General features: G+C 41.3%; 1 protein-coding gene across 5 annotated transcripts in view; it reads left to right on the forward strand.

The window, feature by feature from the left end:
- LOC123517138 (probable caffeoyl-CoA O-methyltransferase 2) overlaps positions 1-9,054 on the forward strand; it is a 35,059-nt gene extending 26,005 nt beyond the window's left edge. For 4 of the 5 annotated variants that reach the window (XM_045277087.1, XM_045277085.1, XM_045277083.1 and 1 more), the window contains 4 exons: positions 3,938-4,018; positions 4,158-4,281; positions 5,893-6,004; positions 6,507-9,054. In XM_045277087.1, coding sequence (XP_045133022.1) covers positions 3,938-4,018; positions 4,158-4,281; positions 5,893-6,004; positions 6,507-6,868 — 679 coding nt within the window. In that variant the 3' untranslated portion in view covers positions 6,869-9,054. The remainder of the gene's footprint in view (positions 1-3,937; positions 4,019-4,157; positions 4,282-5,892; positions 6,005-6,506) is intronic. The other variant, XM_045277086.1, reaches the window with a different exon arrangement.
- The last annotated feature ends 10,044 nt before the right edge of the window (positions 9,055-19,098 follow it).

Here is a 19,098-nt window from a genome sequence, read left to right on the forward strand (position 1 = left end):
AGGAAAATAAAAACAAAATAGATAAAAGATAAAAAGTAAATAAAGCAGCAGTAGTAACAGCAAGAAAAGGACATCCTTACTAGGCACAAATATTTAGGAAGACGAGAAAGACGAGGAGACGAATGGATGGTAGTTGGGGACCACATGGAAAATGCTGTAATGATGTTGACGAAGGGATCACATAAGGAAGCCTGTTGTTAGGGCTAGTTGATGTTATTATTATTACTATTACTGTATTATATGTTCCCCAACTTCTTTTTCCTCTTCTCTGCCTGGTTTGTGCGTGTTGAGATCAAACGAATATGGATCTTAGGTAACTTGATTTAAAATTCGTGTCTGGACGATGCAGAGGAATGTATGAACTGGAAAGACTAGGTATCTTCTTCATTATATGTATATGATCATCATTACCGTAATTGTTACCAGTTTTTGTTTTTTGTAATAGTAAACTTATCTTTTGATATGTTGTCAACTTTTGCCGGTGACAGCGGGTCTCGGCCGAGGACGTTAGCTTTCTTGGTGTCGGATATCTTGTTAAATACACTGTGACTATATAGTGATACGGTGTTTCCGCGTCCCTTCTTATTCTTACTGAACTAAACACCACTAAACATAATCATAGAGAGAGAACACTACAATATGGTGAGTGCATCGGTGACGACATCGTCCGAGGCTATACACCACCGATTTCCCTCTAACACTGTGGATGACACGCCAACTGTGAAGGAAAGAAGATATCAAGATGTAAATGACAGCGGTTTTGTAATGTAACAAGGAAGACACTACATACCATCTCCACGTGATGTTACCCTCTTAAGACGATAAGAAGCAATCATTGTTGCAAGGAATTTGTTGTCTCTCTCAGCAGTTCGTTTCTCCGTCACAGTCATAACAATTTACGAGTAGAAGTAAGAGGTCCTGTTTTAGTGAGGTTAGCGGGAATCAAGACGTGTTTGCAGTCAATTACCTTTGCTGTATAGCATTTTTGTGCCTTTTACCATTACTTACTTATACATTGTTCTCTCTCTTCTCTCTCTCTCTCTCTCTCTCTCTCTGGCAAGTAGCTAAGGAATGTTATTTTGTATACCAAGGGTCATAGAAGCGAGTGGGCGTCTGCACGCAACGTAATAGAAGTTAATGTTCATTGCTGCCACACACCACATTTTAAAACACTTCTTCCTTTCCATTCATTATTTGTTGAAGTTGCACGCCTCTTAAAAGGATGTTTTTTTTATGTCTTCACTGACAAATGTATAAGATTTCTATATTATCAATTAGAATATGACATTTCACATCACTGCTGTTCCCTAGTAGTGGGTGGTGAAGAAGCAAAGCGTTTCTGTCTAAGGGCCAGCGTATACGGAATCACAGACTACCAACCCTCACAGCGTTTTAAAAAGCCGCTCTGCTAATCAATCATGCATGAGAGCATCGTAACTCAAGGGTATGATAACTGCTGACGACACACTGTATCCTGTTCCATTTATTCGTTAATATTCTGACGGTTTCCTTTACTTGGATGGAAAATCTGAACTATAATAGGCATTAATAATGGAAATCTGTAGAAGAAGAATTAAACGGACTATTAAGTCTTCGGACAAGGGAGTAACGTTTCAACCACTTTCAAAAGCCTTTAGTGAAAAGTGGTCAACATTTAAAGGGCATTTTCATAGTTCTACTGCGCCAGAATGGATTAAGCATTGTTAATGTTAAACTGCACCAGAAAAAACGCAAGCAATTATTTCCATCACAATCAAAAGTCTTTGATTAAAGAAAATTTGATGGAATTTTCAAGGGCGTTTTCACGATACAAGTGTGGCAGAATGGATTAACCCCTTCAGTACCATGACGCGTTTCCATATACATTCTCATTCTGCTAATATTTGATTTTATACAGCTTCAGAAAATTGTGTGGGGATTAAAATAATGAGGATTCTTTACATTAACCTTCTGACCTCCATAGATCTTTACTAATGTCAATAAAATCGTCAAATCATACCCAAAGGTTATGGTAAAAATGCGTTCCAGTAGTCGTAGTGTTAAAGTTTCACCACAGCAGCAGGTGTCGGCTCGCTCCTCTCAGCTACGTCGATAATGATACAACAAGAATTTTTTGTGGTCTGGTTGCGTCACCTTGGGTTTTACCATCTTCTTTCTCTTTGTCATGTCAGCAGTTAGAAACACATTTGCGTCAGCACTCTCAAGTCAATATAAAAACACTTCATATGTAAGCATGTCTATTTATTTTTGCTTAGCACTCCAAATTGCACCAAATATTAACCCTTTCAGTACTATGACGTATTTCCATATTCATTCTGTTTACTATTTGGTTATTTTATACAGCTTCAGAAACTTATGTGGGGATTAAGATAGTGAGGACTCTGGCCATTAATCTTCGACTTCCATAACAATGTCAATAAAATCGTCTAATCCCACCAAGAATTCATGATAAAAAATTCGTTCCAGTATTGAAAAGGTAAGAGAGAGAGATAGATCGATAAAGAGATAGATCGATCGATCGAGAGAGAGAAAGAGAAAAAGAGAGACGCTTTGCCCTTTTCAGATAACATTGATTGAAGCTTTTCACTTAGTCACTGCCGCCACTCAGCTGATATAAGCCTCCTGGCGAATGTCGGGAGGCTGTGAGGCACCATGAAGAAATGTGAAATGTATATGGCCGACTGATACCTCCATACACGCCATTAGCACACCACTTCAGTGAGAATATAAACTTATGAAATACGAATTAATAAGGAATATATTGATGAGCGATATAATGTATAAGCAGATAAATACAAATAACAAGGGATTCATAACCTGCTTTAATAGTTAATTGGTAACGTGCTAATCAGGGAGAGAGAGAAAAAAAACTCAGATAAAAGACTGTCAGAGGCGATCAATTTACCTTTAGTTGGAACTGTGACGTTTGCAGCGGCGACCATAGGAACCAGAAAGAGTGTACTAGTAAGTGAAGTCCTTTTATCCTGCGTGTATATGTAGTACAATGAATGAATTAGTGTACTGGTGAGTCAATAGGAGGCTTTAGATGATTAGATGGATTTATGGATAAGGATGACAAGTGGGTAAAGGTGTAACTATAAGGTGTGTCCTCTACAGTGACTGCCACGTGTAGGCTTACTGGCTCCTTACAACATCTCTTATTTTGTTCTTATGTTCTTAGTGGCTTTCCTTCATGTTTAGTTAGGTGTTTGCGCTCCTTTCCTCTGATTTGGTTTTCGGGTAGAGTTCATAATTCAGTTTGTGTTATTAGTATTGAGTTTCAAAACACTTCTCTTATATATATATTTTTTTTTTCGCTGTTGCTTTAGAAGATGCCAGTCCTTAAAAGAATATGCCAGTCTCTCTCTCTCTCTCTCTCTCTCTCTCTCTCTCTCTCTCTCTCTCTCTCTCTCTCTCTCTCTCTCTCTCTCTCTCTCTCTCTCTCTCTCTCTCTCTCTCTCTCTCTCTCTCTCTCTCTCTCTCTCTCTCTCTCTCTCTCTCTCTCTCTCCATTGTACAACTAATATTGTAAAATAAAAAAAAAAAAAATTTGCTTGTTTATGACGGGTCTTTTTTTTTTCTCTTTCCTTTGTTTTGTCAATATATTTTTCAAGAAAATGAAAGAGAGGGTAGCTGGGTTTTTTTTTTCTGTGGAGGAGCTTGGGTAAGGATAAATATAAAGAAAAAATAATCAATAAGGGAAAACGACACATTTTTCGATTCTAAAAATAATAATGATAATATTTACAATAAAGCAAACATTACTTCACTGTTATTTCTTTATTTATTTGTCTTATTATGAAAAGAAAATACCAATCTTTAAGCAGCAGGTGAGTAAAAAAGTGAATAAAAAACAAATAACTGAATAGACGAATGAAGATACAAAACAAGTAAATGTTTGATCTCAATCCCTATTTTTGTTATTTGTCTTTCCTCAGCAGAGCAAAGATGGCTGCTAGTCTCAAGAGTTACGACAGCAAGGACCCGTTGGTGAAGTACACTGCCGACCACTCCCTCAGGTGAACAAAGGAAGAACATTGTAGTAAAACGGCTCATATATTCTAATCCTTCAATACACTCTTAACCACAAAGACCAACACTAGAGCCATTCCGAAACTTTTCTAATAAACCATCATCGCCATTCCATCCATCCGACAGGTTCACCGAGGCACAGAAAAATTTGATGGAGCTTACCTTCAAGCTCCCCAAATATTACATGCTGGGGGCGCCGGAGGTCCTGCAACTCAATGCTAACTTGATCCGCACCATGGGAGGAAAGAAGGTGAGTACGGAACTCATATTCTCATCCTGCCGGTTTAATAAGATTTGTTTGGCGCGTTTGTCCCCTTGCAGCTTTACTACACTACATCACAGAAAGGATCAGAGTATTCCATTTTCCTGTGACAACAATGGTGCAGCAAGATTTAGTTGTCTGGTTGCATTACCTTAGATTTTACTCCCTCTTCCTCTCAAATAAAGTGATCAATCATAAACACATTTGTGTCAGCACTCGCTAACCCTTTAGGGCACCTGTTAGTGTAACATGCTTGCTTGTGTTGGACATGAATGCCGTTTAGAATTAAATGTATAGCTAGCTCTTTCCTCTCTGGTGTCTCGCTCATAAAAAAAAAAAAAGTAAAATCGCTGATGCCTTACCTCACAGAGGATGCATCTCATTTTCATGAGTCACTGTCGGTAATGAAGACAAGAATACAGTCCACTCATCTGTCTTCACTCTTTCCACTTCCCTCTAGAGTCTGGCATTTTGACGAAGCTTTTGCTCACATTCCCTGTCCACGTCATCACCGCGACTGTTGTTGGGACAATACAAGTACACTGCCTCTTTTTGCTTCATAGACGATCAGTCATGATTGGCAATCATCTCGGTTTTGCAATCATTGATTTTAGCATCATATTTAGGAACAGACTTGCGCAGTCATCAATTAGATTGTCGTTGTTCATTGTGTACGGAGGTCGAGTGTTCAGCCATCACCGTATACTGTACAGAAAATGGAAGTCAAATAAAAATAAAAAAGAACGTATGAAAAGACGAATAGATAACTTCTACCGGAAGTTATTCTCGGTATGCACAGTCATTGCCACACACTGTCGCTCATGTGTGTACAAACGTCATGATGACGTCAAATATTTGACTGTTTTGGATACTCTTCATCTATTTGCCCCATCGTCCAATCACGCGACGAATGTTTTGCGCAATAACCATTTTTATATAATCCTGTCTAATGTATGAGCTTGTCAGTACTCTTATTCATCCCTTTCACTGGTAGACTCTATAGAGCTCCCTGCCTGTTTCTGTTTTTCCACCTTCCTATGACCTTAGATAATTTAAGAAGGGGAGGTTTCAAGACATTTATCTCATATATAACCCCATATATATATATATATATATATATATATATATATATATATATATATATATATATATATATATATATATATTCCCTGAAGAGTGAACGCAGTAAAAAACTGCCCTTTGGAAAGTCATCTCTCCGCGCAACCTGACAAAAGGTGAGTAGCGGACCGCCCTACCACACGAGAATTGCTAGTAATGGTACAACGCATGGAGATACTATGTAGATGCTAGATATACCAATTCATATCTCAGCCCACCTCAATTTAAGACATTGTGCATTGCTGTAAAGTGTTCAGGCACAGTCACACGACCAATGGGTTGGTTAGGTGGCCAGTTAAGCACACTCCTCTGTATAATTTTCCTGACGAGCGTGGTTCAGTTAAAGTTTTGTATCGTTGACGAACTTGCTACAACAAGAATGTTACTACTGTTCTAAATTTTCACATATTCTCCTCTCCTACACTGAATCATTACGCTTTCTCACTGATCACTTGACAAGACCTTTGAAATCATCTGCAGGTGCTGGACGTGGGTGTGTACACAGGCGCGAGTGCCTTGTCAGCGGCCCTGGCGCTGCCCCCCGATGGTGAAGTGCACGCGCTGGACTTAACTGATGAAAATGTAAACTTAGGTAAGGAGGACAGCAAGAGGCTACCAGCTGCTATTGCAAAGTTCGACGCACTCAGTTTGTGGGTTAGCTGGGTCTTGCATTGACAGATTAGATGAGATAGGAATCAGGTGACGGATTATTGGAATGTTTCTATTAGATTCACTCGTCTATTTGCTAAATTATATGCTCCTTTTTATTCTTAATGGTATTGATATCAAAGGAAGGTCGGTTTATTCATATAACATTTAAATTCGTAGATAGAGGTAACAGTAATTACTATAAATTCTACTATTATTTTCACTTGCCAGTTAACTGTTGGTGATAATGAAACGTTTAATGAAACATTTACCACCACCACCACCACCACAACAACAACAACAACAACAACAACAACACCATCATCATCTACTGCTACTACTACTACTACTACTACTACTATTACTACTACTACTACTACTACTACTACTACTACTACTACTACTACTACTACCACTACTACTACAATATACTCTTCACCCGACAGGCAGGAAGTTCTGGAGCGAGGACGGAGTGGCAGACAAGATCCACGTGCACATCGGGCCCGCCACGGACACCCTGCAGCAGTTCATCGACGAGGGCCAGGCCGGCACTTTTGACTTCGCCTTCATCGACGCTGATAAACCAAACTTCGATCGCTACTACGAACAGTGCCTGGTGTTGGTGCGGCGAGGCGGCATCATCGCCTTTGACAACACTGTGCTGAACGGCCGTGTGCTGGACCCCGATGACCAAAAGCCCGATGCGGTGGCCGTCAGGAAGCTGAACAAGAAGCTGAGGGATGACCAGCGCATCTATTTGTCTTTCTTGAAGATTGGGGACGGTCTCAGCCTTTGCTTCATCAAGTAGCGCAGAGAAAAAAGGGAGACTACAAGAAACCATCAGGCGTACTCGTGGCCAGTCTCTGTGATCTCTAATATAATCTAAAAAAGTAAAACTGCTTATTTTTTTTTTAGCAAATCCAGAAAAATACCATAAATCTAGAAAACTTTTTTATTTATGAGTTTATAAAATTGCCGTTCTCAATATCAATCACTATAACTGACTAATTAGATATTAACTTTCTTATTCTCTCCCACATCTGTTCTCTCCTCCATTCTTGTCTCATTCTTCCTTCTTCTTTCTTGGCAGATGTCTCTTTATTGTGTTCCTTAGGTTATGACAAACTCATAAAAGAATGCCGTCGTTTTACTGCACAGCCACGATACTATTCAATACAAGTCTATATTTTTCTTTCTTACCTTCAGCAGACCCGTACAGTCTTTGGTGAAGGAACCACTATATACCATTCGTCAATGTTCCAAACGCTACCAAAGTCACCACAGACTGTTATGATACAGGCCAGCGCGTTGCCATGGAGTGTGTCACACTTTCCGTCGGCTTGATTCAGCACACATGCAAGGTTTATCAGATGTATTTAATCACTAAGACCTTGATCTGGTATAACGATACTGCTACACTGTGCATACCGGAAAACAGCAATTGAGCGCCATGAAACATTCAGGACTGGTGGTGATTACGGTAAATCTCTGACTCCTACCAAATGAAATATGTGATACTTTGTTACGTAAGCTCTTGATAAGATGGACTTCGTGTTAACTATAAGTCGAAGAATCTCTCTCTCTCTCTCTCTCTCTCTCTCTCTGGACCACTACCGTCTTCACTGTCCGGAAGTTGACAGTCTGCTGCCTCGCGGTCTTTCTCTTCTCGGCGTATGTCATTATCTCTTAACCGCAGACTGACATTATCCTTGCCTGCTGCTCACGCTTTGGTGGACATTACTTTCAGTTATCAGTTATCTCTTGAGTTTAACCAATTGTACAATATCATATTTTGATTCTTATACAGCGTATTAGTTTGATGTATTTGTGCACAATATAATCAACTCTCTCTCTCTCTCTCTCTCTCTCTCTCTCTCTCTCTGAAGATGATGGGAGTCACTGGTTCGATCCGTATATCTGAGACATTCTTGAAGCATCAATGACAGTGATCCATGACCCAGAGTGCACAGGAGGTGGGTCTGGTTCCGCTCCCCTCCTCCGCTGCCTGACATAGCATCTCCCTACCCATCATCTCGTGTTTGTAGGACATGACTTGTGGCGAGCTCATGTGACTCTCCAAAATATTGAACAAAGGTAATGGGTGTCTTTTTATTGCCGATGTATTTGAACCTGGAATAAAGTACGATAATTTTGTCGTCCCTGGTGAGTTGTGAGGGTCTCGCCAGCCACCGAGATGAAGCAGACGCATCGTACTTATTTCTCGGGCACATTTTACAGAAACTAATTATGAGCAAAGAAATTAAGATACACTACAGTTAGAAGACTATAAAGTAGGAATAGTGGATAGATTTTTACTTTAGAAGCGTAATTGTATAAAAATGTCTAATTTTACTTTAGAATGGAGTGAAGAGATTATACATGATAGTTAGATTGCAATGTTAATTACGTACGAACAAATTAGATGTTATTCTCTCAGCTAAAGAAGTTTCGTCATTTTTACCATGCATGATCATAAATTTAAGAGCAGTGTCTCTCTCTCTCTCTCTCTCTCTCTCTCTCTCTCTCTCTCTCTCTCTCTCTCTCTCTCTCTCTCTCTCTCTCTCTCTCTCTCTCTCTCTCTCTCTCTGACCTACATCGCTTCATCCCGGTCTCTGACTATTATCATGCCAACGTGAACACACACACACACACACACACACACTCTCTCTCTCTCTCTCTCTCTCTCTCTCTCTCTCTCTCTCTCTCTCTCTCTCTCTCTCTCTCTCTCTCTCTCTCAGCCATCCATTAATGATGACGGTCATAAAAGGAAGGATTATCTAAAAATATGTTGAAAGACAAACATGGTGGTCTTTTATGAGTCTTCCTCCTGGGGCACTGTAATGTCATATATAAAAATATGCATGGTTAGAGCATTTATTTTAATTTATACTTTTGTTGCCCCAACCCAATAAATTTTCAAAAGATTATCATTATTAAAAAAATATATAAAATTTCTAAATTTATAAAGCTTTATAGGGTCTTATCGTCCCTCTAGACTCTAGAGTCTAGAATCTAGATTCGAGATCTAAGTCTGTTCACTTTAAGTTAAATTCAATTTATTTCACATCACAGTATGCCAGTAGGAACAGAAATGTTACTCAAGTATCAAAACATCATGCTCTCCTCCCTGACCCTCGCCATTAAGAGAGAGAGAGAGAGAGAGAGAGAGAGAGAGAGAGAGAGAGAGCGAGCAGACCGGCCATATCGCGAACATCGTCACAGTTTGCGAGGGTGTGAGTAACAAACAAGCGTCTGTACTTAAGTTAAAATCCGCCCATCACCACTATGCACCATCACCACCACTCCCATAGGAACTATAGTATATGCTGAATCAATCTAATATCATCTAGTCTAGTATATTCGTCATTTGGCTCATTCTCAGTGGGATCGACTACTCACTGTATTGTCGCCAGCAAGGTACATACGATAAACGGGTTGGACAACGAGCAACCCGGTGTAGTAACCATGAACTGCAATGTACGTAGTACGTAGAGTCATTAATGATTAGCCCCACTCTCTCCTAATCACTCACTGACTGACGCCAGCTCTTATCCATTCTCTCTCTCTCTCTCTCTCTCTCTCTCTCTCTCTCTCTCTCTCTCTCTCTCTCTCTCTCTCTCTCTGTTAGAAGGGTTATTAGGAGCACAATCAAATGTATTTCTAAATGGTACTATGCTAGAGAATGCATATCAAGGAAGTTTATATCGATTCATTATACACCATGCTAAGATACGTGATTAAGATATACATTTTATAGTTTATCTTAGTATACCTTCATTGCTTTTTCTTGACATTTATAGGTAGGTAAAAACTTTCTTTAACTATCGTGCGTTTCTAATGCTGGGGTCACACTACAGCTTTTTTTTTTTTTTTTTACTACGACGCCCCCGACGGTCGTACAGACCGACTGTCGTTAACGATTGGGAGCATTTCAGTGAAAGAAGGACACGCAAAACGAAAGCCGTACACCTTCGTGGGAGTGTGAAGGTGGATGTTCACTCCTGGTGTCGGAGGCGGCCCCTCCATACTCATTCATGTCCAATGGGCCTGCGATGTCTAAGGATGTCCCAAAGAGATCTTCCGACGACGATGGGACATCATTATTTCTATTTCTTTTATTTATTTATTTATTTTTTTTTAACTGGCGACAACGCATGAGCTGTCACATTGGTCACGACGATTCTAGCGACAACGTTTTCGTGCGTTACTGCCAAACGTGTGTTCAAAGACCAGTCGTAACTCAGTATTTTAATATTAAGATTTTTTACTCCTTCGATGTCGTTAGCAGCCCGAACGACATCGTATCTCTCTATAACGTCATTGTTTGTCATCGTACGTCATCGTACGCCCGATGAAATGGCTTTGTTTGTCGTGACTCTTCCCTTTCACTTTCACTGTTTGATCTGCTGCAGTCTCTGACGAGACAGCCAGACGTTACCCTACGGAACGAGCTCAGAGCTCATTATTACCGATCTTCGGATAGGCCTGAGACCAGGCACACACCACACACCGGGACAACAAGGTCACAACTCCTCGATTTACATCCCGTACCTACTTACTGCTAGGTGAACAGGGGCTACACGTGAAAGGAGACACACCCAAATATCTCCACCCGGCCGGGGAATCGAACCCCGGTCCTCTGGCTTGTGAAGCCAGTGCTCTAACCACAGTCGAATGCAGTGCTCGGTTGTCGTAATGCTTCTACGACATCGTGCGATATCGCCGCGTTAACGTACTTGACTCACATCTTACAACAGGCCAAAATTCGTTAAAATGACGTCATTGCTACCGGCGACACCCCTCCTACGATTAGTGGTGGGCAAGTTCCGGTAACAGTACCGGTAATACCGGTACCAGCCTTAACGGTACTGTACCGGTAAATAGCCGAAACGGTTATTTTTATATAACACAAGAACAAATGTGATAAAACAATAAAAAGATAGGAAGTTGCAGAAACAAACTTATTGACTGCGTGTTGGAAGGTTTGACCGGATTCGTGGTTCACAATGAAAAAATGAATAAATAAATAAATTTTGCTGTAAAAAGGACAGAAAATGACAGATTTTGACTGTCCTTTTTTACAAGAAAACTTAAGGACAAACAGGCTCAAAAAAGGACAGACTGTCCTTAAAAGGACAAACATGGCAACCGTGGTTCACTACGGGTTCCGACCACTAAGAGCGAAAGCGTTTGGCAACAATGTTAAAAATATACTTATATGTGTATATATTTATGGATGTATGTACGGTATGCATGTATGTATGTATGTATGCATTTCACGAAGCAGTTTTCCTACCAGTATTTCAAACAAAAGTGACATCTGCCATCCTTTTTTAAGTGGTATCTAGTTGTCATTAGCTACAGGTGCCTCTGACGTATCAGCTTGCCTGCGATCCACACTCCACCTTCTCGTCCTTCCCCCACTCCGTCCCCTCCCCCATGTTCCTCATATCTCCGCCTCCAACCCCCCCTCCACCCTCTCTATCTATCTCTCGCGCCGCTCCGCTCAGTACCTATCAGCTGAGACACTCACCTATTTATTCTTTATTCTTTAGTCTCAGTCTCCATTCCACCTAATATTTTTCCAGCCATGGATTGCTGTGTGAGCCTGGAAAGCTTGTATCTCGGAGTAACAGTTTGTAAACTCTCAGCCCAGAAACTACGGCAAAGGGATTCATTAGTGCCTTTAACTGTTTCTCAAGAACTGAACAAGATTATTACACACCAATAGTTAACTGCTGTGTGTGTGTGTGTGTGTGTGTGTGTGTGTGTGTGTGTGTGTGTGTGTGTGTGTGTGTGAGAGAGAGAGAGAGAGAGAGAGAGAGAGAGAGAGAGAGAGAGAGAGAGAGAGAGGTCTAAGGCGTTCAGAATTTTAATGGCCACAGTTTTCACTATTTCAATCCCCCACATGAGTTTCTGAAGCTGTATAAAGTCGTCAAATAGTTAGGCACAATGGATATGGAAACGCGTCATGGTACAGAAGGGATAAACATTCCCTTCCCCCTTCCCTGAAGGAACCACATGACGGGACCCCAGAGTCAACTGGTAAACAAACCGTGCGTTCCCTTCCCCCTTCGTGCGGACCACTAGCGGAAAGGTTGGTATGTCGGAAGGGGCGGAGTGCGCTTCGTGATCTTCATTTCTGTTGGTTTGTTTACATTTCTACATGTGCCAGCCCCGTGAAAAAAGAAAAGAACTGAAGTTTATTCTTCCGATTATTGGACCAGGTAAGCACATTTTCTTATCATAATGTTAGTTTATAGTTGTTAGGTTTTATTTGGTGTATGCAAACAAATAAAGAAGTAGAATAAGGTTATTTTCAGCCATTATATGACAGATCGAAGCATTTTCCTTCCTTCCATCCAGGTCTAGCCCATTATATGTGCACTATATATTATATATAGACCAGGATGACTTACATATGATGTAAATGAAAAAAAAACTATTAACCTAGTGGACTTTTGGTTAGGTTAGGTTAGATTAGCCACTACTGTAGCAGGGAGTAGGTTACTTATAAGGGTTAGAAGTCTCACTTTTTTGTTAGGTATCATTTATGCATCTATATATTATATATAGACCAGGATGACTTACATACGATATAAAGTGAAAAAAAAATATTAACCTAGTGCACTTTTGGTTAAGTTAGATTAACCAATACTGCAGCAGGGAGTAGCCTGAGAACCTAACTTAACAACTGATGTAGCAGGGAGTTGGTTACTTATAATGGGCTAGAAGTCTCACTTTGTTGGCTGTTATTTTTTTTTTCATTTATTTATTGTTGCTTCATGTTTTGTTGCCTTTCCCAGGCTAACCTAACCTAACTTTTATTTATAGAAATGGAAGACCTATCAGCATAAGTTCTCGGAGACAAGACAGCATTTGCTTGCTCTCCAAGTGAAACATATGGAAGCAAGACTGGAAGAAGCAGAAGAAAGGAAGGAAGAGGCTAGGATTAGGACATGTATAGCAAAAGTAGAACTTGAACAGTTACAAGAAAGGAAGGAAGAGGCTAAACTTAGAACAGAAATAGCAAAAAAAAAAAAAAGAACTTGAAAAGCTAAACAATAGTTAAGCCAGATCCCTTGGAATACGATATTGGATAATTTAAGGAATGAATCAAACTATGAATTACATTTTGTTTTAATTAACAATGAAGATAAAAGTTTTACAAGAACATACATACACACTGAACAGCAACTAAATAAATTTGGCAGTCCATGAGGATGATGAAGCGTTGCTGTACTCGAGCCCAAGTGCAGACTGCAGTGTTGCACCTTAAATAAATACAACAATAATGATGGTTTCATAGAAGTGGGCTCATCTGGTTCAATAATGCGAAGAAAAACACAGGAGAATCGGCGTCAGCGAGCGGGGAAGGGGGAAGAGGTGGGCTGCGCTGCTCCTTCGCCGCTCCCTTTCCCCCGCGCGGCGAAGGACTCTCTCGCGGCCCAAAATGCACAGTTTGGGATATTACATTACCTTCACTTGGCACTTGGAGCGAGGGAGGAGAGGCAAGGCAAGAACGCAACACGTCAGCCAGCCAGCCAGGGAGACACGGAGACCCCAGTGAACTATGAGTGAGGTAGAGACGAGACGGGAGGGAGACCTATAGTGGAGTGGGTAGTGAGGCGACCACTGTAGCTTGGTTCACCTGGGGAGTGTTGCCCAGGTAACCAACACACACACACACACACACACACACACGTACTTACTATCTGGAAGCTTTACCAAATCTCTCCACTCATTACTCCGACTTACTCATCTGTCTGTTGTGAAGAGCTAAGAGGAATGTTGAATTAGGATTATGAGAGAGAGAGAGAGAGAGAGAGAGAGAGAGAGAGAGAGAGAGAGAGAGAGAGAGAGCTATTCCATTCACGTGCAGCGATACAAGTGGAAATATGTAATAGGTGAAAACAATTTGATGTGTAGGCATTGTTTTCAGTAAGATCTCAAGCACACACAGTGACTTGCATACACTTATTCATTGGGGTTAACTAGTATCAAAGCTATTTAGGGTGTGCGTTGCCGTAACCCCTTCAGTACCAGGACGCGTTTCCCTATGCATTCTGCTATTTGGTGATTTTATACAGCTTCAGAAACTTATGTGGGGGATTAAAATAGTGAAGACTCCAGCCATTAATCTTCTGACCTCCATAGACCCTTCCTAATGTCAATAAAATCGCCTAATCAAACCCAAAAATCAAGGTAAAAGAATTGCGAGGAACCTTGATTTGTTCTCGCCAGCCACTTCACGAACGACGATGGAAAGTGGAAACATGTCGGGTGAAAACAAGGCGCTGTGTTGTCGTCCATAAACTCTCAGTCTATCTCTGTGGGCACTGTTGTCATTAAGATCTCCAGCACTGAATTACCGCCATGCACTCAGTTATGGGCGTCTGTGTGAGTCGAGTCTAATCCCTTAAGTGGCATTTTTACGATAGTTTGTGTGTGATTAGATGATTTTGCTTACAATAAGAAGGGTCTACGGAGTCAGAGATTAATGTCCAGTTTTCACTATTTTAATCCCCGCAAAAGTTTGTGAAGCTGTATAAAATCATTGAGTAATAGCCAGAATAAATATGAAAACACGTCATGTTACTGCAGGGGTTAACACGGCGGGGCGAGGCGAGACGATAGAGGCACCTTGCTTTGCTCCGGGCTGTGTGTTTCCTACATATCAGCTTCCCCTTGCTCAATAAGCGCTAAGAATAGGACACATTTCGCTATATCGCTGTTACTTGCAGTTTGTGTTGACAGACTAAGATAATAAAGAGGGACGCCAGAGATGAAACGTATACAGAACGGTGAAACACACACACACACACACACACACAGTGTGAGTCCTATCCGAAGATCTGTCTATGTGCTCTGAGCTTGTTCCGTAATGGGGAAGGCTGGCTGGGTGACTACCGGGCGACCATAGTGAATCACACACACACACACACACACACACACACACACACACACACACACACCACACACACACACAAGTACCATGAAAGAAAAGGACACACACACACACACACACCTCCCCCTCCAACACCCTCCAGCTGGGAGCTGGGTGTCAGTGGTTCCAGCTGGTGGGCTCCCCATAACGAAAGATAAGGCAACACACACACACACACACACACACACACACACAGTCTCAGTCCTATCCGAAGATCGCTCTATGAGCTCTGAGCTTGCTCCGTAATGGGGAAGGCTGGCTGGGTGACTACCGGGCGACCATAGTGAATTACACACACACACACACACACACACACACACACACACACACACACACACACACACACACACACACACGCTAAGTACCATGAAAGAAAATGACACACACACACACACACACACACACACCACCTTATCCTCCAACACCCTCCAGCTGGGAGCTGGGTGTCAGTGGTTCCAGCTGGTGGGCTCCCTCATAACGAAAGATAAGGCAACACACACACACACACACACACACACACACACACACACACACACACACACACACACACACACACACACACACACACCCCACCCCCACACCCTCGGGCCTGGAGCCAGGTATCGGCCTGGGTCCAGCCGGGGTTGGGGGGTCGGCCCTCCCTTGATGACGTCACATATATTCGTTACGCAAATCATTTTGAAAATGAGGATTCCCAAAAAGGCAGCTGGACACGAATGTTATAAAAATTCTGACTCGTTATCAATCGAAACTAACTTCTAAAATACAAAAACATTGCCGAGAAAAGGAATAATAAAAATAGCTCAAAAATATACTAAATAAAGTATTAGAACTTCGACTTGCTTAAACACAATTTCAAAGCCCACCAATTTCATTCAACTGAATCGATAACGTTTTTCAAAAATTATGACTATCATTTCGATATATCAAAACCTGGCAACTCGCCCTATTAGAAAAATAATATTTAAAAATGACGTTGTTTACAATATTAACAGGACTACATATCATTCTTAAAGTCCACATCTTTAACTTCTCAGGAGCCTTGCACACTTTTCTCATGATAAACCATCTTTTGAAAACACAAACACTTCGCTACAACCTCAAATAAAAAATCACAGATAGCGGAGGTAAAAATTTTAGCGTATTTTGGCCCTCCCATTCAAGTCATAAACACCCTCTACATCACCGTACTTCACTCAACTCAAGCATGGAAGACACGTAAAACACTGCGAACTATCATTAGAAACCCTTAAAAGGCACTTGTGACTCGAAATAAATGAACTGAGACAAATATAAATAATAGTGGAAGTCGAGCATCTGGGACCGGCATTTTGGGCGGGAGCTGGTGATGACGTCACAGCCTGGGGCTCGTGACGTCATGGGTAGGCCCGCTTCTTCTCACTGAGCCTCCATAGCACACAAATCAGGTAATTGCGGATATATCTCAACAACTGACATGAAAGATTAGGCCTATGGCTCCACTTTGTGACCTGTCTGGCCTGTAATGAGTGAGAGATGAGGCAGATAATGGCTGAGAGAGAGGCGGCGGGTCAGGGATCGGTTTGTTTACGTTTTCAAGATTTGAATTATTTGGTTTTTATAAGTATGTGCAGGTGTTAGTGTTAGTTCACTGATATGTTGTCCTGGAGGTTACCAACGTTAGGTTATGACATGGCAACACCGTGAAATGATGAGTTACACCAATATATTACTTACTTTAGCCAAAGACTGCTCGGCGGCGGCTGTCCGTGTCACTAGCAGGCACCCACACTCCACTGTCCACTTTGTGTCCTCAACCATGTTTAAATAGTTAACCTCTGATTACTGTGAGGTTATACACACAATATTCTCTTCGCTACTATAAATATCACTATTATCGGTATCTTCATCTCCACCCCTCACTGTCTCTCACGGCCAGCGCCTTGTCCTGCCAAGTGCAGCGCGGCTCACGGTACCAGCCTTAACGGTACTGTACCGGTAAAAGTTTTTCGTACCGGTAAATAGCCGAAACGGTACTGAACAAATTGTATACAGCGTGGAGGTGGCTCAAGGCGAGCGGTGATGGGTAAGACGGTAACATTGAGTCATTCTCACTCTCGGTATCGCTCCACACTGGTACCGACAGGCTGCTTTGGCGCGTCGGCGCGGTCTCGGTAGCTCGGCGAGACGCGTCTGTACTGGTACAACTGAATGTGCCGGCATCATTTCGGGTACCGCTTTCTTGTACCGTCTAGCGTCTGTGCCGGGACTCTGCTGCTTCCTACCGCTAAGAATGAATAATGTGTCGGCACCACACGGCGGATCGGTGGCCGGGACGGGTGGCGGTCTGGCGGACTGACGTCTGGCGGTGCAGTAACACTGCAGTTGGCCGGCATTTTACCATTGCATTTCTACTTCTACTACTACTACTACTACTACTGCTACTACTTCTGCTACTGCTGCTGCTGCTGCTGCTGCTATTACTACTACTACTACTACTACTGCTACTGCTACTACTGCTACTGCTACTGCTGCTGCTACTACTACTACTACTACTACTACTACTACTACTACTGCTACTACTACTACTACTACTACTACTACTACTACTACTGCTACTACTACTACTACTACTGCTGCTACTACTACTACTACTACTACTACTACTACTACTACTACTACTACTACTACTACTACTACTACTACTACTACTACTACTACTACTACTACTACTACTATACATAGGATTAAGTGTACGAATATTACAAACAAGCCCAAATTATCTCATCCCGCTTAGGAAGCGAACGCGGGGCCTCTCAGTTGTGTGAGGAAGGTGTCAAGTCAACTGTTAGCATCCCTATAGATTTGGTCATTCGTCCTTGACGGCTGAGGCCGTTAGGGGTAGTTAGTGCCATTATTTTTCATCAACCGTGGCATAGTGAACCAATCAGATTTTGCCATCTAGTGAGTAGGAGCCTATAAATACTGTTGGTAAGCCAGTCGCCCTAATATGTAGAAAAAAAAAAAAAGGGACCCTTATCAGTTTGATAAAGAGCCACAAATTATTAATGAATTATTGACTAGAGTAAGCCGCAAGGGTGAGCAATAACTAAAATTACTTAGCAAGACGGTTTGCTCGTCATCTTTACACTTCCACTTTATTTCCTTTCCCACTATTGCCCTCAACACTTCCCTTCCCACCAACTTTTACTCTTCATAGTTTCACCCATCTTTTCTATCCCCCCCTTCAACGTTCAACAACGCCCTTCCCACTTACCTGTTGGAGGAACAAGTAGCAGGACCACTGCGTCTGGTCATTCTTTAATGTTTTACGTGTGGTTTTACAGCCCCCTTTTGTACCTGAAGATGGGATATGTACTTTCCCGAAACGTTGTGAAGTGGATATAATGAAGATAACCGTCCTTTTGTGGGTCTTCTCTCTCCTGTACCGTATATATATATATATATATATATATATATATATATATATATATATATATATATATATATATATATATATATATATATATATATATATATATATATATATATATATATATATATATATATATATATATATATATGTGTGTGTGTGTGTGTGTGTGTGTGTGTGTGTGTACCGGTACAGTACTGGTAGTATCGGTAACGGTGTCTTTTGTACCCGTACGTACCGGTACTGAAATTAGCGGTACTTGCCCACCACTACCTACGACCGTCGGGAACGTCGTAGTAAAAAAAAAAAACCTGCATAAATCTTTGAGCAATCATTCAATTATTATGTCTTGAGGAATGCTACCGCGCCGGTAATATGTTTGCAATGAACAATATGACATCAGCAAGTACACCAGTCACAGAACATTGCATCTCAGAAGCAAGAATTATCATGCAGTTTCTTTCTAACAAATTATGTTCTGCATTTAAGAAAGGAGTGGATGATAATTTCATAAGTAAGTTATCCCATAGAATCTATTTTCGTATAGCACTTCGTCAATAAATCGTACGTATTTAAATAATATTCACTCTTAACTAAGAATAGAAAAAGAAAAAAATATTGCTTCCTCGTTAATAGTAAATATTTATAAGTAGCCTCACTTCTCCAGTGTAGCGTTCGG

This window comes from Portunus trituberculatus, chromosome 41 (assembly GCF_017591435.1).
Source record: "Portunus trituberculatus isolate SZX2019 chromosome 41, ASM1759143v1, whole genome shotgun sequence".
Lineage (NCBI taxonomy): Eukaryota > Metazoa > Arthropoda > Malacostraca > Decapoda > Portunidae > Portunus > Portunus trituberculatus.